The sequence below is a fragment of the Blastomyces gilchristii genome (genome assembly GCF_000003855.2).
Source record: "Blastomyces gilchristii SLH14081 genomic scaffold supercont1.3, whole genome shotgun sequence".
NCBI lineage: Eukaryota > Fungi > Ascomycota > Eurotiomycetes > Onygenales > Ajellomycetaceae > Blastomyces > Blastomyces gilchristii.
This window is the reverse complement of record NW_003101680.1, coordinates 618,056-639,985: the sequence shown is the minus strand read 5'-3', so window position 1 is coordinate 639,985 and position 21,930 is coordinate 618,056. Positions and strand designations below refer to the sequence as shown.

At 34.6% G+C, this 21,930-nt stretch overlaps 3 protein-coding genes across 3 annotated transcripts; all 3 read right to left on the bottom strand.

Moving 5' to 3' along the window:
• Positions 1–16,324: 16,324 nt before the first annotated feature.
• On the bottom strand, positions 16,325–17,969 carry BDBG_01753 (DUF1640 domain-containing protein). Its single transcript, XM_002627036.2, has 3 exons — positions 17,208–17,969; positions 16,758–17,091; positions 16,325–16,668 (listed from the first exon to the last, which is right to left on the bottom strand). The coding sequence occupies exons 1-3, from the start codon at positions 17,737–17,739 to the stop codon at positions 16,611–16,613; spliced, it is 924 nt and encodes a 307-aa protein (XP_002627082.1). The 5' UTR covers positions 17,740–17,969; the 3' UTR covers positions 16,325–16,610.
• A 289-nt stretch (positions 17,970–18,258) lies between these two features.
• Positions 18,259–20,163, bottom strand: BDBG_01752 (phosphomannomutase). Its single transcript, XM_002627035.2, has 5 exons — positions 19,866–20,163; positions 19,676–19,738; positions 19,242–19,558; positions 19,041–19,115; positions 18,259–18,937 (listed from the first exon to the last, which is right to left on the bottom strand). The coding sequence occupies exons 1-5, from the start codon at positions 19,965–19,967 to the stop codon at positions 18,688–18,690; spliced, it is 807 nt and encodes a 268-aa protein (XP_002627081.1). The 5' UTR covers positions 19,968–20,163; the 3' UTR covers positions 18,259–18,687.
• Positions 20,164–20,513: 350 nt separating this feature from the next.
• BDBG_01751 (nitrilase/cyanide hydratase and apolipoprotein N-acyltransferase) lies at positions 20,514–21,513 on the bottom strand (the record flags this gene model as incomplete). Its single annotated transcript, XM_031720470.1, has 2 exons — positions 20,514–20,848; positions 21,003–21,513. 2 exons carry the CDS (start codon positions 21,511–21,513, stop codon positions 20,514–20,516), a joined length of 846 nt encoding a protein of 281 aa, XP_031576668.1.
• Between the last annotated feature and the right edge of the window lie 417 nt (positions 21,514–21,930).

Sequence of the window (21,930 nt, the reverse complement as noted above, 5' to 3'; positions counted from 1 at the left end):
GATCTATTCAAAAAATTATGTTCTGATCTTTTATAAAGAGAAAAATAAAAGAATCTTATTTAAATAAGTGAAATGAAAGCTGGCAGAAACAAAAGAAGAGTATACATTATTCAAGATTTGAAACAAAACCCAAGTGGAAATCTTGTTCAATTAAATGTAAAAAGACAATATTCTCATCTATAATACAGCTGAAACTAGAACATGGCTATTTCAAATCTTATATACAAAGATTTGATGATAGATTTGACTCAATAGAATGCTCATTCTGCAATACAAATGAGAATCCTGAGCATATTGTAATGCACTGTGCATTATACAATAGTCTCAGAGTCAGATTGAAAGAGAAGTATGATCTAAATCAATTAAATATGAGATTCTTATTCTCAACTGAGACAGGAATTAAATACTTAATAGACTTTCTATCAGAAACTCAAGCAGCTACAAGAAAATGGCTAAATTCAGAATTATCTGAATATGAAGAGGAGAAAATCAACCAGATATAGTCTGTTAAAACAGCTATATACTATCTTTTAATAATTTGTTTTGTTACAGTCTTTCTTTATTTTATCTTTTTCTTTTAATTTCTTTCTGTCTATCTATTTAATGTGTCTATCTTTAAGACTGTGTTCTCTTTTCCTTTGTCATGATATTGTCAAATGATTTCAAAGTATGAGATGATGTTAAAACACTGCAATTTATAAACAGTTTTTGTATTCTGAGCTGGAATTTTCTGATTTTGCATATCTGAAATTGATGAATGTATAATAGTTAACTTTACAGATATAGGAAAAACCCTGAGAACTAAAAGTTCTCAGGTAGATGTCATAGTCTCTGACTGCATACATCTATAATTGAAGAATAATAATAATAACTGTCTTAACATATTATCAAAGATTCATGGTATATTTTATACAAGCTTACTCTGCTGTGCTGTCACTGATCTGTTCTCTTCTCAGCTGATTTCTGACTGACAGTCATCAGACATTATAGAAGAAGATAATGAGCTTGAGTAAGAGATTGAGAATATTCTTGATAAGAGATTCTGCAGTCACAGCTGATAATATCTTATGAAATGAGTCAGCTATAATTAACTGATCTGAACTCTGAGTTTCATGTTATCTGAAACAGCAGTTCTTGACTGATGAGAACTGCTTCTGAAAAAGAGAAACTAATATGACAGGCTGCATCTGATCAATTATATAGACTATTCTGTTACACTTCACAGATTTCAATCACTTCATTCTTGAATGTATACACTTTGATTCTCAGTCATTCTTAATCACTGATTCTCAGCTGCTATACAGGTCATTTGATTATTATTATTATTATTATTATTATTATTCTTCAATTATAGATGTATGCAGTCAGAGACTATGACATCTACCTGAGAACTTTTAGTTCTCAGGGTTTTTTCTATATCTGTAAAGTTAACTATTATACATTCATCAATTTTAGATATGCAAAATCAGAAAATTCCAGCTCAGAATACAAAAACTGTTTACAAATTGCAGTGTTTTAACATCTTCTGATACTTTGAAATCATTTGACAATATCATGACAAAGGAAAAGAGAACACAGTCTTAAAGATAGACACATTAAATAGATAGATAGAAAAGAATTGAAAGAAAAAGATAAAGTAAAGAAAGACTGTAACAAAACAAATTATTAAAAGATAGTATATAGCTGTTTTAACAGACTATATCTGATTGATTTTCTTCTCTTCATATTCAGATAATTCTGAATTTAGCCATTTTCTTGTAGCTGCTTGAGTTTCTGATAGAAAGTCTATTAAGTATTTAATTCCTGTCTCAGTTGAGAATAAGAATCTCATATTTAATTGATTTAGATCATACTTCTCTTTCAATCTGACTCTGAGACTATTGTATAATGCACAGTGTATTATAATATGCTCAGAATTCTTATTTACATTGCAGCATGAGCATTCTATTGAGTCAAATCTATCATCAAATCTTTGTATATAAGATTTGAAATAGTCATGTTCTAGTTTCAGCTGTATTATAGATGAGAATATTTTCTTTTTACATTTAATTGAACAAGATTTTCACTTGAGTTTTATTTCAAATCTTGAATAATGTATACTCTTCTTTTGTTTCTGCCAGCTTTTATTTCACTTGTCTAAACAAGATTCTTTTATTTTTCTCTTTATAAAAGATCAGAACATAATTTTTTGAATAGATCTGCTTAATTCTGCACTCTTTTTTGCAGCTGAATCAGCCAATTCATTGCCATGAATATTCATATGAGCAGGAACTCATTGTAGATGAATTATCAGCTTTGATATTCTTCTCTTTTGAATTTTCAAAACAGAGTTTAAGATCAGTTCAAGATTCATTTGATCATTATAAATCTGACTATTTCTAAGTCTTTTTAAAGCAGCTTGACTATCAGAGAATATTCATGTCTCTTTCAAACTATTTTCTCTTTTATAAGATTTTATTTCAATGAGTTTGAAAGCTTTCACTATTACAAATAGTTCAGCATCAAAGACTTCAGATTCACAGCCTAGATTTCAGAAATCTGAGATAAAATTGATATTATCTTCAGTATAAGCAATGCCTGCATCTAATCTATTCAAATTCTCATTTTTTGAGTCATCTGAATAAATCAGAATAGAGTCTTTTATATTGATTGTAAAAATTCTCTTCAAATGCTGTTCATATTCTTTCTCTTTAGATAGTTCACTTATTTGTAAGTCTATAAGAGATTCAAGCTTTTCTCTTCAGAGAGATAACTTCTCATGATCAACTTTTTCAACATTTAAAGAAGAAAATTGATTTTTAATCAGAGAGCATAGTCTGTACAGTTGAGAAGACATTTTCTTTGAAGAATTATTTTCATTTCAATCAAGAAATCTATTTCAATTCAGTTCATTTTCAGAGTTAATTAATGAAAATAAAGAAGAGACTCTTTCTCTGATTATATGATTTGAGCTCATCTTTATAACTCTCAGAGCATAGTTCATACAGGTCTTTTCAAATCTAATAGCAGAAGAAGGAATTGAAGCTTCAATTTTCATTGCTTTAATAGAAGATGATTTGAATGCTTTCAGAATTCTTCTCAAGACTCTGTTTTACAGACTTTGAAAGAGTTCAGTGAAATTCTCTTGATTATTTCATCAAACTTGAACTTCATAATCAGCTACTGATGTAATACAGGCTATATATAACTGTCTCATAGCCTGAAAGAATAGATCTCTCTCTGTATTTGATAGTCTGATTATGTTGTTCAATAGTCTTTCTGCCTTGACAGTTCTTTGTTAAATGTAATATTTAAAATTTAACTTGGAGTTTAACTATACTTCTAATCATTTGATATTTACACTGGGTTTAATCTCTCTATTTAAAAGAGTTAGAGATAGTTCTTTCTCATTGAATCTAGAAAAGAAATGAATTAACTCAGTTTTATTCATATTAAATTGAATTTGATTGATATCTGCTCTAACAAAGATTTTCTTTGTAGCTTCTTTAATCACTTTCAAATTCTCTTTGATAGTTTTTGAGCTGTAGACTAGATCAATATCATTCATATAACTCAGAGATCACACTATTCTCATATTTCTATTTTTGAATAGATATGCAGTGTATATTGCAAATAAAATGAGTGAGATTGAAGATTCTTGCAGTACTTCTATTTTTATCTCAGTCTTGTCTTATTTCATTCCATCAAAGAAAAGTTGTATAATTCTTTTAGATATAAAACAGTTAACTCATTTTATTAGAGAAAGTGGCAGTTTTAACATCTTCAATGTCTGAATTAACTTTGACTTTGAAACATGATCAAATGCTTCTTTTATATCAATAAAAACTGCAGTTGAGACCAGATCTTCATGCTTTGCTATTTGAATATCATGAACAACTGAGAGAACAGTGTCAATTGCAGAACACTGTTTTCTATCTCTCATTTATTCACTGAATAAAAGAGAATTACTGACAGAGCTTATAAAAGATAGTTGAGTAGCTATTATCTTTTTTAAAACCTTTTCTAGACAGTTCAATAGAGATATTACTCTATATGACTTGAAAATTGAAGTTTTTCTATTAAGTTTTGCAAGAATCACTCCAGTGGCTTCTCTCCAGCATTCAGAATGATATCCATTTTTCAAGAGATTGAAAAAGAGCTCAAAATATTCATTCTTTAAGTAGGAGTATGTATTTTGAATAATCAACAGGTCATTTGAGATACAACCGCTCCACCACGAACTCGCTCGATTTTTTGAATAAGAACCCGCCGATAGATCCATCGAAAAGCCCTCGATCATACAAGCATTTTGACCCCATCGCCGACCGCATACCCCGTGTGGTGGTGGAGTTATCCAGCCAAACATGAACCAGACGTCGTTCGAAACTCCTGTGTGGGATTATCCCCCATTCTCCCCTACCACACCACAACCCCGGGCCAAATTGCCATACAAATTGTAAGGTAAAGAGACCTAGCCATATACACCAATCTTCTCGATTTTGGAAGATCCCCGATCTGTAGTTGTGGAGATATCTGAGAAGCGACCTCCGCGAAAACCCTGTCCATCTTTGATGTTCCAAAACACCAACAACAAGTCCCACCCTCGTTCCGCCCTTCCTAATCTGGCCCATCCCCAGCAGAAAAATCCAAAAAGATACCTCGGCGATAATATCAAGCACATAATCAACAGCCACTTCTGAAGTGCAACCTCCGCGGTCTGTCTTTGGTGTATCTAGACATCAATGCCAAGTCTCACCCTCGTACCACCCCTCTCAATCTGGCCCATCCCTGACAGAAAAGTATAAAAAGATACCTCAGTAACTGTACTTGATACATAATCAGCAGACATGACAACTATAAAATCAGTATATCTCAAGGTCTGACTGAGCCTTTAATCTCTGCACAGTGAGATATATTAAATCTAGTTTTAATACCTCAATATTTAATAGATTCTGCAAGAGATTGAGAACAGCAATACTAGATTTCTATTGAATTTGAGAATTAACTCTATATTGATATAATCATTGACAAAGTCTTCTATTTTGAGATATAAATAACCAGTTTCTCTACATCCTGCTGATAATATTTACATTATCATATAGAAACAGACTTATATTCTCTATAATATCAAGACTCTGAAGAGAGAAAGTCTTGATAAAGAGTATACAGTAGTGTATATCTTAGCAGTTTCTATCTCATTCTTCTGCAGCAGTTAATGCAAAAAAAAAAAAAAGATCTTAGAAATAGTTTTTTACTTCTCTTGAAAAAGTAAGATATTTTTCTCTGGGTTTTATACAATATTCTTACAAAGAATTAAAAACAGAGTTATTTTCTATCATAATTTCATATTCTTTTAAATAAGAATTACTTTTTCAGTGACTGAAGAGCTTTCATTAATACTTAATTCTTTTTTACACTCTTTATTAACTGATTTGAGTTGTACACTTGTTGTGTGAGAAGAATTGAATAATTTAGAATAAAATTAAATAGTTTTAATCAATTTCTCTGCAAAAAATTGATTTATTTTTTGTCAGTTTTTCTCTTAAAAACTGTCATATTATCTGATTTATTATCAATTAATATCATACTTTTTCTCACTATATTTTAAGAAAGAGATTGTAAAGATTTTATTAATTTATCTTAAAAATCAATTTTAGTTTATTAAATTCTCTTCAAAAATCTAACCTAGTTACTGAACTAGTGTGAAAAAAATCAGGTGTTTTATACATAAAAGTCTGTTATTCTTCTTTTGAAATAGTCTGATTAACTTTTCAATTGAAAACAGACTTAGAAACCTCTTAATTGAAACAGTCTGACCAACTTTTCAATTCAAAAGAGTTTAATAAATATCTCAATTGAATTAGTCTGACCAACTTTTCATTGAGTAAGAACAATGAGTTCAAAGTACACTCAGTTGATGTGAAAAAGAATGCTTTCTCAAATGCTATTTCTGAGATTGAAATTCTGAAGAGAAGAAAGAAAGAAGAAATAGAGAAACAACAAGTTCTTGAAATACAGAAACTTGAAAAAGCAAGTAAAATTCTTGAAAAGCAGTGTCTGAGTGAGATAAATGAAGAAGTTCTGTTAATTCTTCATGCTCAGACTAGACAACTACAGAAAGTGATCAAGTTCAAACTTAGAATTTCAAACACAGTTTAAAAAACTTTGAAAATTTCTAATACAATCACTGACTCTTCAGTTTACTCTTCTTTCTTTTCTACTTCTTCTTCTTCATCTTCTTTAAATCAGAAGAAAATATATGCTCAAGCAGCTGAATCTGCTATCTCTAAACCTGCTATCTCTAAATCTGCTATCTCAAAATCTGCTCAAAATTCTGAGAAAACTGAGAAGAATACTGCTCATACTTCTATTCATAGAAGAGTGAAGAAAAAAATGTAAAAAGAGAAAAATCTTCAAATCTTCAGAAATAGAAGACTTATTCTCAAAGTCTTAAATCAGAATATATTGCAGAGAAATAAGCTAAACTCAAACCTCATTTTCAGAATTAGAAATGAAATCAATCAGCAGTTCTTTTCTCAGTTAATAACTGATATTGAAGTTCAAAAATCAGTTATAGCTTCAATTAAGCTATTCTTCTTTAAAAACTTCATCATTCTGATCACAATGTCTGAATTCAGTGCAGAATTTCTTATTCAGAATGAGAATCTCTGAAAGTCAGCAGTAGAATCTCTGTTAAACACAACAATTCTATCTAAAAGAGATGAAAAGTGAGATAAATTCATTCTTCATAATATTTCAGTTGAAATCTTTGACTGTGAGAAAGAAATGCTACTTCTTAAAAATGAATTGAAAGAATACAATTCTATTCAACTGAGAAAAGAGCCTGTATAACTTAATTCAATTAAGTTCAGACAGAGTAGAAGAAATGCCTCTGTTCTAGTGTATATAAAGATACTTGAATAATCAAGAATCTCTGAAGTAAGAGTAGCAGGTTTGAAAATGAGAGTTCATGAATACAAAGACTCAAGAATGAATCTCAAAGCTCAAACACAGTGTTCAAACTGTCAAAGATATGAACACTTTACAATCTCTTGTTTCAGAGACTTAAAATATGCATTCTATGCTAGAGATCATAAAACTAGTGAGCATAATTATGAAACATGCTTAAAAAGAGATGAAATATGTTAACATACTCTGCTTAAGTGCTTCAATTGCAAAGAAAAACATGCATCTAGCTCAAAAGAATGTATATTTACTTCAAGAACTCAGAAGAACTGAAGAAAAGATGAAGCTCAAAGTAAATCTAAAACTGAAGAGAAAAGTCAAGCTAGTAAATCTACAACTGCAAGCTCAAAAAGAAGAAATTCTTAACTATCTAAATCTTCAAACTTCAACTCTTCAGCTAAGTGTAAACAGAATTTGAATTCTCAAACTTCTGTTAAGATTAGAGAATTGAGAAATAACTCTGATGATAAACTAGATATAATACAAGCAGTTGAGATTCCTACTTTTCAAAATAGTTATAATCTACTATCTGATAATAGAAATTAGATTCTACTCTATCTCTACTCTCTCTTAGTATGAATATACAATAAAAACAATAAAAAAAGTTTAAAAACTCTTTAAAAATCACATTTATTCAAAATAATGTGAATAGAAACTCAAATTGCATTTATTCTTGTCTTCAGATTGCATTTGAATAAAAAGTTGACTTTGTACTTCTTCAAGAACCAAACTTTGATACTGAGCAAAAGTACATCATTTCTCATTCAAGCTATTACTGCTTTCTTTCTGAAAAATCTGAGATAAAATCAAGAGTAGTAATCTATGAGAGAAAAAGATCAAGATATCAATTTAATTTGAGATTTAATATCATATCTGACTCTGATATTCTAGTGAGTGATATTATAGACAAAGAGAATGAGTTTAATACTATTCAACTTATAAATATCTATAATGAAAAGTCATTGAAAGAAAACAACAATATCTGAATAATTGATAGAGGATTTTTGAATATAACTCTCTTAAAAAACTCTATAATTGCAGAAGACTTCAATGCACATCATCTCTGATGAAACTCAGAGTGCATAAGAGCAGTAAGAGCAGATAAACTAGTTGAATGAACTTTTAAGCATTCAATAGATTTAGTTAACAAGTCTGATCAACAAACATTCTTTAGAAAAGGCATGAAATAGAAATCTATTATAGATCTAACTTTCATATCATAAAATCTAATTAAAAAAAGACTTATAAACTGATTTATTGATTCAAATGAAACCTCAGAATCAGGTCATGAGATCATTCAATTTGATATTGAACTGAGTGAAAAACAAAGAAGTGAAAATCTTCTTCTCTCTAATCAGTATAACTTTGAAAAAGCTGATTGAAAAGCAGTTGAAGAAAGAGTAAAACAGCTGAAATCTGAAAGACAGAGTGAGCTTTATTGAAATCAAAGTCAAGATATCTCAAATGAAATACTTAAGAATAGAGCAAAGCTGATTACATCTATTCTTCTAACAAGTATTGAAGAAAATATTTCAAAGAAAAAGTCTTCTGAGTTTTTCAAATCTTGATGAAATGAGAATATCACTTCTAAAAGAAAGCAATTAGCCACTGCTAAGAGAGAGTGAAAGAATAACTTAATATCTGATGAAGAGTTCAAAGCTATTCAAAATGAATATTTTTCAGATATTAAAAAAGTCAAAACAGATTGCTGAAACAAATTTCTTGAAGAAGCATAAGAAAAAGAAGTTTTTAAAGCCTTTAACTATACTAAAACAAGAAGTGTAGCAAAGCTTTCAACCTTAGAATATGAATTTCAGAATGAATTGTATACAGTAAACTCTTTTAAGAAAAAATGTTAAGCTTTTATAAGAATTCTCTTTCAAAACTCATCACATTTAGAAGAGGAGAATATGTCATTTCATGAATATATTAATGAAAATAACTGGAAATGGCCTGAGCTTACAGATGATGAACTAGAGTCAGTAATATTCTCAAGTTCAACTAAAACTACTGCAGGGCCTGATTCAATTAATCATTTAATTATTCAAAACATATATTTCTACTTGAAGAATGACTATTTTGAGCTCTTTTTCAATCTCTTAAGAAATAGTTATTATTCTGAATGCTGGAGAGAAGCTACTGAAGTAATCCTTGCAAAACCTAATAGAAAAGCTTCAGTTTCTAAGTCATATAGAGTAATATCTCTGTTGAACTGTTTGAGAAAAGTTCTAGAAAAGATAATAGCTACTAGATTATCTTTTATAAGCTCTATTAGTAATTCTCTTCTATTTAATGAATAAATGAGAGATAGAAAACAATGTTCTGCAATTGACACTGTTCTCTCAGTTATTCATGATATTCAAGTAGCAAAGTATGAAGACCTGGTCTCAACTGCAGTTTTTATTTATATAAAAGATGCATTTGATCATGTTTCAAAGTCTAAAATGATTCAAACTTTGAAGATGTTAAAACTGTCACTTTCTTTAATAAAATGAGTTGATTATTTTATATCTAAAAGAATTATACAACTATTCTTTGATGAAAGAAGACAAGATAAAACTGAGATAAAAATAGAAGTATCACAAGAATCTTCAATCTCATCTGTTTTATTTGCAATATACACTGCATATTTATTCAAGAATAGAGAGATGAAAATAGTGAGATCTTCAAGATATGTAGATGATATTGATCTACTCTACAGTTCAAAGACAATCAAAGAGAATTTAGAAGTGATTGAGAAAGCAGTAAAGAAAGTCTTTATTAGAGCAGATATCAATCTAATTCAATTTGATATGAATAAAACTGAGTTAATTCCCTTTTTTTCAGATTTAATAAGAAAGAACTAAGTCTAACTCTTCTGAATAAAGAGATTAAACCCAGTTTGAATGTCAAATAACTAGAAGTATGATTAAACTCCAAGTTGAATTTTAAATATTATATTCAACAAAGAATCATCAAGGCAGAGAGACTACTGAATAGTATAATCAGACTATCAAATACTGAGAGAGGTCTATCTTTTCAGGCTATGAGACAGTTATACATAGCCTGTATTATCTCAGTAGCTGATTATGAAGTTCAAGTTTGATAAAACAATCAAGATAACTTCACTGAACTGTTTCAAAGTCTATAAAACAGAGTTTTGAGAAGAATTCTGAGAGCATTCAAATTATCTTCTATTAAAGCAATGGAAATTGAAGCCTCAATTTCATCTCCTGCTATTCAATTTGAAAAGGCCTGTATGAACTATACTCTGAGAGTCATAAAGATGAGCTCAAATCATATAATCAGAGAAAGAGTCTCTTCTTCATTTTCATCAGTTAACTCAGGAAATGAACTGAATTGAAATAGATTTCTTAATTGAAATGAGAATAATACTTTAAAGAAAATGCTCTCTCAACTGTATAGACTATGTTCACTTATTAAGAATCAATTTTCTTCATTAAATGTTGAGAAAATTGATCATGAGAAGATATCTCTCTGAAGAGAAAAGCTGAAATCTCTCATAAACTTACAAATAAGTGAACTATCTAAAGAGAGAGAATATGAACAGTAATTGAAGAAGATCTCTACAATCAATATAAAAGACTTTATTCTGATTTACTCAGATGACTCAAAAAATAAGAATTTGAATAGATTAGATGCAGGCATTGCTTATACTGAAGATAATATCAATTTTATTCTCAGATTTCTGAAATTTAGACTGTGAATCTGAAGTCTTTGGATGCTGAACTATTTGTAATAGTGAAAGCTTTCAAACTCATTGAAATAAAATCTTATAAAGAGGAAATAGTTTGAAAGAGATATGAATATCTCTGATAGTTAAGCTGCTTTAAAAAGACTTAGAAATAGTCAGATTTATAATGATTAAATGAATCTTGATCTGATTTTAAACTCTGTTTTGAAAATTCAAAAGAGAAGAACATCTAAACTGATAATTCATCTACATTGAGTTCCTGCTCATATGAATATTCATGACAATGAATTGGCTGATTCAGCTGTAAAAAAGAGTTCAGAATTAAGCAGATCTATTTAAAAAACAGTGTTCTGATCTTTCATAAAGAGAAAGATAAAAGAATCTTGTTTAAACAAGTGAAATGAAAGCTGACAGAAACAAAAGAAGAGCATACATTATTCAAGATTTGAGACAAAATCAAAGTGAAAATCTTATTCAATTAAATGTAAAAAGAAAATATTCTCATTCATAATTCAGCTAAAACTAGAACATGATTATTTCAAATTCTATATACAAAGATTTGATGATAGATTTGATTCAACAGAGTGCTCATTCTGCAATACAAATGAGAATCCTGAGTATATTGTAATGCATTGTGCATTATACAATAGTCTCAGAGTCAAATTAAAGAAGAAGTATAGCAAAGCAGCATCATTGATCTAGTGGTAGAATTCATCATTTGTCATGACTGCGGAGTCACTGACTCGTGTTTCGATTCACGGGTGATGAAGTGAAATCTCTTTTTAAAAAATCATGAGAAGTTATCTCTCTGAAGAGAAAAGCTTGAATCTCTTATAGACTTACAAATAAGTGAACTATCAAAAGAGAAAGAATATGAACAGTATTTGAAGAGAATTTCTACAATCAATATAAAAGACTCTATTCTGATTTATTCAGATGACTCAAAAAATGAGAACCTGAATAGATTAGACACAGGCATTGCTTATACTGAAGATAATATCAATTTTATCTCAGATTTCTGAAATCTAGGCTTTGAATCTGAAGTCTTTGATGCTGAACTATTTGTAATAGTGAAAGCTTTCAAACTCATAGAAATAAAATCTCATAAAAGAGGAAATAGTTTAAAAGAGACATGAATATTCTCTGATAGTCAAGCTGCTTTAAAAAGACTTAGAAATAGTCAGATTTATAATGATTAAATGAATCTTGAACTGATCTTAAACTCTGTTTTGAAAATTCAAAAGAGAAGAACATCAAAGCTGATAATTCATCTGCACTGAGTTCCTGCTTATATGAATATTCATGGCAATGAATTGGCTGATTCAGCTGCAAAAAAGGGTGCAGAATTAAGCAGATCTATTTAAAAAATTATGTCCTGGTCTTTTATAAAGAGAAAAATAAAAGAATCTTGTTTAGACAAGTGAAATGAAAGCTGGCAGAAACAAAAGAAGAGTATACATTATTCAAGATTTGAAACAAAACCCAAGTGGAAATCTTGTTCAATTAAATGTAAAAAGAAAATATTCTCATCTATAATACAGCTGAAACTAGGACATGGCTATTTCAAATCTTATATACAAAGATTTGATGATAGATTTGACTCAATAGAATGCTCATTCTGCAATACAAATGAGAATCCTGAGCATATTGTAATGTACTGTGCATTATACAATAGTCTCAGAGCCAGATTGAAAGAGAAGTATGATCTAAATCAATTAAATATAAGATTCTTATTCTCAACTGAGATAGAAATTAAATACTTAATAGACTTTCTATCAGAAACTCAAGCAGCTATAAGAAAATGACTAAATTCAGAATTATCTGAATATGAAGAGGAGGAAATCAATCAGATATAGTCTGTTAAAACAGCTATACACTCTCTTTTAATAATTTGTTTTATTATAGTCTCTCTTTACTTTATCTTTTTCTTTATCTTTTTCTTTCAATTTCTTTCTATCTATCTATTTAATGTGTCTATCTTTGAGACTGTGTTCTTTTTCTCTTTTCCTTTGTCATGATATTGTCAAATGATTTCAAAGTATCAAAAGATGTTAAAACACTGTAATTTGTAAACAGTTTTTATATTCTGAGCTGGAATTTTCTGATTTTGCATATCTGAAATTGATGAATGTATAATAGTTAACTTTACAGACATAGGAAAAACCCTGAGAACTAAAAGTTCTCAGGTAGATGTTATAGTCTCTGACTGCATACATCTATAATTGAAGAATAATAATAATAATAATAATAATAAAGAAGAAGTATGATTTAAATCAATTAAATATAAGGTTCTTATTCTCAACTGAGACAGGACTTAAATACTTAATAGACTTTCTATCAGAAACTTAAGCAGCTATAAGAAAATGGCTCAACTCAGAAGTATCTGAATATGAAGAGATGGAAATTGATTAGATATAGTCTGTTAAAACAGCTATACACTATCTTTTAATAATTTTATTTTGTTATAGTCTCTTGTTACTGTACTTGTTTCTTTCTGTTCTTTTCTATCTATCTATTTAATGTGTCTATCTTTAAGACTATGTTCTCTTTTCCTTTGTCATGATATTTTCAAATGATTTCAAAGTATTAATAGATGTTGAAATACTGTAATTTGTAAACAGTTTTTATATTCTGGGCTGGAATTTTCTGATTTTACATATCTGAAATTGATAAGTGTATAATAGTTGACTCTATAGATATAGGAAAAACCCTGAGAACTAAAGGTTCTCAGATAGATATCATAGTCTCTGACTGCATACATCTATAATTGAAGAATAATAATAATAATAATAATAATCAGCTGCTATAAACACATGTATATTCTTTCACTCTGAAGCTTCACCGCGTACATCATCACATACACATATAAATATTTATCTTAATCACTGATTCTCATACTTTCTCTTTCTTTCCTTCTCTAACATTTTTATCTTTATTAAATAAGATTTATTAATATAATACTGATCTATTCAGCATAGACCTCTTATATTTTCTTTCTCTTTGAAGAATTTATCTTATCTCTTATCTCTCATCTCTGTCAGCTGTTTTTTTTTTTTTTTCAGAAATCATGTCATTTATCTCTATTAATTTATCAGAAGTTTAAAAAATCATCAATACTGTTATTATAACTGAAAACAATATCTTGAAACATGTTCATTATAAGTAAGATTCTCAAAATGATGAAAATTACAATTTTAACAGTTAGCACAGTTCTTAATAATCTTATTCAGTCTGCTAAGTTATTAACTATTAATCTTATTCTTAGTTCTGCATCTACATCTGCATCTGTCTCTACTATATCTATCAGTTCTAGATTATCAAGTCAACTATTAACTTGTTTAACTGAAAAAATGTCTGAGAAGCTGTCAAAGAAGCTACAGACTCTTATTAAATTATTCTATACTTATAAGTCAGTCTTATAAGAGAGTTGTCAGATCAATATAAAAATTAATATAAATTATAAAGTTCTTCTTCTATAATCTTATAATGCTGTTTTTACAGTTCTCTGCAGTTACTGTGTTAGAGAAGAAGACTCTTTTATCATCTGTATCAGTGCTCTGAATTAATGTTATAAAGCTTGTATCAGTTATTATTATAATAACACTGAAAGTTACTACTCTTATCATAGAAGTGAGTCACTTTTCAATATAAAATATATCAATTTCAATACAATTAACTAATAGTTATACATAGTCAATGTCAGTAAGAAGAATGATAAAGTAAAAGAAAAGAAATAGAAGAATGAAAAGAGAAAGAAAGTTAAGAAGAAGAGCTTATTTAAGAAGCACTCTGCAGCTGAGAATACAGAGACTAGAGTCTTGAAAAAATAAATAACAAGTATTGAGTCTGTTGATGATTATGATATTGAGATTTTAACTTTTTATATTGAAAATAAGACTCTGTGCAAGGAGAATGCAGCTCTGAAGATTAAATTCAGAACTATTATAAGTCTTCTTCAGATCACTCAAACTGTTCTTGAGAATAATATATGAGCTGCCAGAGCAGAGTAGAGTGTTTTTTGTTTTTTTTCTTGCTTAGTTAGCTAGTGCTTTTACACTGAAAAATAAATCTCTATATGTTTTTACAGTTCTATCTCTTCTATTATTATTAATAATAAGCTGTAAAATCAATCTTGTGAAGTCTTCTGTTTTGAGCTTAGCTCTGCAATATCTTTGCACACAGAGACTTGTGTGCATTAAGATATTTTTATTATTATTCTTCTTCTCTATTATAGATGTATACACTCAAAGACTATGATATCTATCTGAGAACTTTAGTTCTCAGAAATTCTCTTATAAACTTCTCAGCTAATATACATTTGATAATTTTTAATACACAAATAAGAAATTCCAGCTCAGAATAAGAAAAAAAATTTATGCTGAAGTGCCTCTGTGCAGGCTGGTTGATCACTTTCACTCACTATTATGTGATTTGACAACGACACTCATTATAAACAGATCACATAGTATCAACTGCTTTTATATACCTCTTTTATCAGATTATATTCTCTTTTATATAATAACTAATTATCCTCATAAGTTATTTATTGCTGAACAACAGATCATGTGATATTTCTACTACCTACCGATTTTCCGCCCTCAGGAGAGTTGCTGGCAAAACAAAACCATTTAATATTGAATGAATGTTGGCAGTATTTCAAACCACTAGAGTCATGACAATGGATAAATAAATGCATATTTATGTTAGAAAACTCTCTGTAATACACGGTCATCCTCTCGCAAGGCTTCCCCAGCCCGACCAGCACAAGCACCCGCACCTGCACCAGCACTTAAGTTAATAATAATAGAAAATATGCAATAACTATCATCCCCCGGGGTTCAAACCTCTCCAACCTCTCACCAGCAGAACTCACTCTCCTCCGTAAAAAGCAACTCCGCCTCTCCCAGGACATCCCAATCAAACCACGCCTCAGTATCAGGCCCACGGCCTCCGAAACGCCCTTGAAGCTAGCCTAATCTTCGCCCAGCACGAGGCCGGAACTGCAGTCTGCATATTTACATCCGGCTGGCTGGGTGATAACCTGCGCTCATTGCTTCGGCGACACGGAGGAGGAATATCGCACCTCGCCTAAAACGCGCTGGCTGCTCTTCTATGACGGAACGAGCCGTGCAGGCCGAATGTCGTGTTTGGGACATGAAGCGCGACCTGGTGCTTTTAAAGATCATCGCTGTTGAATCAGATGGCGCTCAGTACAATTATTAACTAATAATGACCATATAAGCGGAATGATAATCGTAATCACGGCTGTTCGTTTTCATCTGTAGGCCTCATTGAATACGCCGATTATTTGCATCGGCCAACCGGGCAGCGAGGATCTGGGGTACAACAGCAGACCGGAAAACCGATTACGGCCTTGTAGAGATATCTCACGGCGCCTTTACGCAGTAGGGGCATGATCCCCGGCGAAGATCCGTGCGATAACTCGGAAATCGGTACGTTGAAGCTTGATGCGTGGACGTATTGGGGCCACTCGGGGGCGCCGCTTTTGAATAAGAAGGACGGGAGATTAGTTGGGTCTTGGGATGATTAGACGGGAATGAGGCATGAGCTGTGATTTCTTAGGTATGCGTCATATCATAGAAATTAGATTATCTCCCATTTATCTAAAAGTAGATAGAGGACACTTGGTACAGCAAGAATTTATTATCATTTGATCAGCCGTTGGATTGTAGGTTATTTTTTTTAATTTTTAATTTTAATTTTTTATTTTGGAGGAGTCATAGTATATACATTTTTCGAATGAACAAAGGAAATATCGGTTGTCAAGAGTGTGTTTTGATCTATGCTTTGGTGTAATAGGAGATGTTCTATGAGCTCAGTGAGAAATAATATCAATGCTGAATTTCGCACAAGCAACCCGGGCTTTAGAAATTCCCCGATACCCTTTCACGAAAGGGAATAACATTATGGTAGTGTCGAGTATTCGACCCGAAATGCCTCCAGGGTTACTTCACATCAACAGGCGCCAAGCACCAAGAATTAGTGCAGCCGTACCTGTACAGACACCCCTGTAGGAACAAAAGAATAATTCCCAGTCAGCAAAAATCGCGATGGTTTAAATAAGATATGTAATAACAGATGCGCGAAGGAGTCATACATCAGCCATTGAAGGGTCGAAAACTTAACCGCCTCCACCCTCTCCCGAAGGCCAGCAACTTCCTGCTCGATTCTCGTTTCCGTCTCCTTGATTCTCATCTCCTGCCCATTGGCCTCTTCACGGATCCGGCCCTTTTCCAGGTTCAAATCTAGTCTTACGGACGCCTGTGTGCGGCCTATTTCATCGCGGAGGCGCGAGTTTAGCTTCTGGATATCACCCGCAATGCGGTCGTGGGATGCGCGGGTTAGCTGTGTTTCGGTGGAGTCGGAGTTTAGGAGTTCTGACCGGAGTTTGGCGAAGTCGACTTTTTGGGTATAAGTGGACCGTTCGGAGTCTGTATTACGATGCGCATTGGAGTTAGAATTAAAGGTCCTGGGAGAGAGCATCCGGGCAAACCAGTACGAAAATTACAAGGTAGATGGGGGTTTAGGGAGTGAGTCGGAGCCGCACCCTCTCTTAGAACCATAGTTCGGGTCAAATTTTGAATTGACTCTTCAATTACATCGTTCAGCACCCGCATTAATGCCACCGCCTGCTCTTCGCTGAATCCTTCACCTTTGAGTCGTTGGACAATCTTTAAAGTGTCGAAGTGGTGGTCCCGTCGGTTGGCCGGCGTGGTATGGAATGCGCGGCGGGCAGGTTTGAATACCGCCACGTACACGCCATTATGTCTTATTGGAGCGGCGTGGGTATCATTGTGGGAGTTTGTCGAGGACGGGGGTGTTTTGGTTATGGACGTAAGATAGGGGCGAGAGGTGAGTGATAGGGACGGGGGTTGTCGCGGAGGTGCTGGCAAGGTGTGTAGCGATCGGCTGGGAACTGATTGTGGCTGTGGTTTCGCGGCATAAAGGTGTAAAGATAAGCCCGGAGACGATCCAATTGTCACTAATTGTGGATTTATGATGGTGGAGGAGGATGAATTCCATGCTAGGGGTTGGAGGAGGAATCGAGGGGGTTTGATGACCTGCTTTGAGTTTGCCATGGCCTACGGACAGAAGAGGTTGAAAAGAGTATATCAGTTATGGCTTCGGCTTGCAGCCGTGTTCATGGTGAAGGAAACCCAAAGCGTGTAAGCAGCCTGAATTGTGAATCTCTTCTGAGTGGGGGAAGGGAGGATGATGATGATGATGATGACATGCGATGTTTCCGCCGAGCAGCGCCGATACGTGTGTTGAATTCTCGGCCGGAAAAACCATCGGCACCAGCCAAAATGGGCACATGATAGTTAACTAACTACCTAGCCACTCCGTTCAACCTAGTAGTTAATAATTAATAAGACTACTCGATATGCATTTTCGCACGCCATCCTGTCCATGCCAAACCGAGTGTTGGGCGTGGTAAGATCGGGTTATTAACGTGTAGTTACAGCTTTATAGATGGGAGTTAAATGAACTCAAAGTCCAAACTTGAACCCACGATCAACTGTGCTGCCGATGTGATGTCAATCCCGAGAATCACTTCAAACGCAATGAAGAAGTTCTGGTTTTTATAGTGCAACTCTTTTGCTACAATTAAAATAAAAGGTGTTTATTTAGTATCTTACTATCTCAGTGCCGAAAAATATTTCCATATTTTGAATAACTACAACTTTGTTTATGATATTACTACGCTAACTACGTATAAACAACACGATGGATATGTCCCCCTCTACACATGGCTATTTCTCGTGTACTTGGGGGAATATTGAAATGAGGAGCGTTAAGTGTCCCCATATCGAAAATGCTCCAAAAAGCTTGCTCCCAATCACATAAGACCTGGAAGTGCCATGAGATATGAAGGAAATCGGTCTAACGTTCTCGCTGAATCGTCATAATGCACATGTAGCTTGCTGCAGGGAATCTGTGTCTCTATGTTGATATCTTGCATATATAGTTACCCCCTTCAATACTTACCCAACAAACACTTCCAACCCACGAGTCCTTGATTCCCCTTATAGGTTGAAGAGCTCTCTCAGCTGCTTCATTGTGTCATCCGGGCCCGTGACTTCATGCCCAATGGTCCGAGGGTCTACGTAAATTTCATAATCATTTCCTCCCTCGAAGCACTTATCGCCGAAGAAGTGGATGGTGGTGTACTCGACGCCGCTTATATTTTTCTCCGCCTCAACGTGTTGTAGACAGTATGTCTTATCCCAGCCGGTGGGGAAGACATCAAAGGATATTTGGCCGCCAATGGAGAAGCTAAATGGTGGTAGATGTTAAAAGAATGAAATTAGAGGGTTGGAGATGACGGGTGGAGGGTAGATGGAGCGAGATTAGTGGGTTGGGAGCGGAGAGAACCTACGTAAGGCCGTAATCGGCAAATTCCTTTCTCAGACCCTCCACGAGGTTTTTCCGGATGTTGTGTACTTTGTCATATCTGTTCAGGTAGATTAGCATGAAAATAACAAGAAAAAAGTATTTCTCCACGGGGAGATGTTGGACTGGGAGACTTGATTTCGTCCTCCCCCCCTGCTGACTGGCAACCAAGAAGGGAAACACATACTCCTCGAATTCATCTCTTTCCTCCGCGCTCGCACTTCTTCCCACAGGACTAATATTGACCATTCCATTTCTGTATTCCACAAACGTTCCTCGCTTCCTCGGGAGCTTCACGCTGGCGATGTATCGCAGGCAATAGTCTACGAGGTTCTGATACTTTTCCTCGCCCAGCCACTTGATGAAGCTGTTGGAGTCCAAGGGTTTGCCTAGGCGATAGGCCGTGAGCCCATTTTCTGCAAAGCAGAAGTCGAAGAGGGAGGTAACATCGACTGTGGCACTGCCTAGTTGTTCTTGTTGCTTGGGTAGGTTGGATCCGCCCACCTAGGGAGTTGTACCAAGTGGTTAGGAAGTAGGGTTCGAGTACATGGGAAAGCAAATGATTTCCGGGTTTTTATGTCTCTGGTATAGTTGTATGTGCCGGAGAAGGGCGTAACTTACAAATCCAATGGCGCATTTATGTCTTAATTGCGAGAGCAACTGCAGCATTTCAGGTGAAACGGTCTGGATAAGAGCGAGCGGAGCGCAAAATGTTGTCAGTGCCTGGCATGTCACCAAACTTTCCCAGGACATGGGAACGTAACATGAGGAACAGAATTGAGGGAAAACATATAAAAGCAATCGTACTCACCCCTCTCGCTGGAGTCAATGTCTTATCAACATCGAAGAGGCAAATGGTGTTCTTGAGCGGCCTGGCCTCAAGGGGAGGGTAGACGGCTGCTGCTTCGGTCATTGTGCTTATATTCTCCTCCTTTTGCTATTTTCGCGCTGAAATATGTGATTCGAATGGTCGCCTGGTACGAGGTTTTAAAGGTAGACAGACTATTGGGGGAAAAAAGCCGTAGTGATGGCAGAGTCAAGGGGGTTGTGCTAGATGTTGAGTGTGTTCGCTGTACTGTACTGTTGTCGGTGAACAAGTAACTAACAACTAGTTACTGCGGGGTGTGCTTTGGTGGGGCAAAACGTTTGTCTGGGCCTCTGGTTGTTTAAATAACAGCCTCTAGGTTTGTGCCTATGAATGCTTTTTTATCCTGAGCAGTAAGTACCAAACACTTTCCAATGATATAATCATATAACTACAATATGGAAGTCCCTTTTGTTCCATATATTAAGAGAATGCCTTCCTAATCAATACACATTTACATATGGTTAAATCCATATTATGTCCAGCAGCTCCACGAATGGAAACCCCCTTGAACTATGTATGTCTATTATACCATAAGATCTAGAGCGCAAGATCATGCGAATATAACGCTGAAATATACAGAAAACATAAAAGTCAAGACTGAGTTGCCTCATTGCCTTGTCCGTTCTCAAAATACTTCGCGAAATGGTGGGCAAAGAGCTCCGGGCGATTATAGTGTCCAGCATAGTCTGTAACGTATTTCGGAATCACCAAATCATTTGCACTGACATCTGCGTAGAGAATTCCTTCTTGGGCCTCTTCAAATGGCCCTGCAACTATGGAGCCGTTGGGTCCAAGGATTGTGGCGCGGTCAGTCTTCTCCTGATGTTTGTGCAGGAATTTACGCCCTGCCTCGTCGCCGCCATACGCGTCAATGGCCTCGTTGGAAACTACTGCGACGGAGTTGATGACGAAACAAGAGAGTGAGGCTGCCAGTCCTCCACTATACGTCAAGATGCAAGATGTTCCTCTGCATATCATCCGGGGCAATGCTTGGGCCGAAGTGGGCTGGCCATGAGGCCACATGCACGATCGGATAGTCGAGGGAGAGGGAGTAGATCGCCAGGGGATTCCCGTTCTCACCGCAAATGAGAGTGCTCAGACAGCCAAAATCGGTCTGTACGGAAGCTTTACTTCCGGTAGCTCCAGGAGCGTGGATCAGCCGCTCTCCGATGGTTGGCACGTATTTTTGATGTTTGTGCAGCAGCTCGCCATCGCGCCCGAACATCAATTGCGTGTTGAAGAGTGTACCAGTGCTGCCTGCACGTCTCTCGTTGATGCCCACGACGGCATATATATTGGCATCTCGACATGCTTCTTGGATTGCGCTTACTTCTGGCCCGGGAACCTCGACGGCTTCGTGGAAGAATTCGCGGTACAAAGAGAGGGCTGGCTCAGAGACCAGGGGAAGAATCTCAACCCATGATGGGAAGCAGGGGATGAAGCCTTCAGGAAATCCAATAACATCTGCCCCCTTCTCGCCAGCTTCGCGGATGAGGCGACACACTTTCTCAGTGGTTCCAGCACGGTTAAGAAATACCGGTGCCGCCTGGACAGCGGCGATTTTGATAGTCTTTTTCAGATCAGGGGCCATTTGAAGCTTCTAAGGCTCAGATTTCGCAAGCTCAGAAAGAGGGGTCTCTTGTTAATTGCCCGTAAAGAGTAGTAGAGAGTACATGCACGGCCGCCTGTCTGCCTCTTGGGGTACTTTCTTATTCAAAAAAGACTCACTCAAAAAATGTCATGACTTAAAATGAATGCCCATTTTGATCACTGCACAAATATTTTCCCCTTCTCCCACCCTGGAGAGCAGTGGGATGCGGGGTATCATTTGCCTGAGGAAGGAGAAATGTCGAAGGGCGGACAATTTGTCGAATGGGACTGATTGGAGAAAGCCAACACAACACAACCCGAAAATACCTTAGCTCTAATAAAGCTCAATAAGTTACCGCCTAGTTAACGCGGATTGGAATGGTGCGAAGGCTGATTGGTGGTTGCTTTCCAAGAGTCT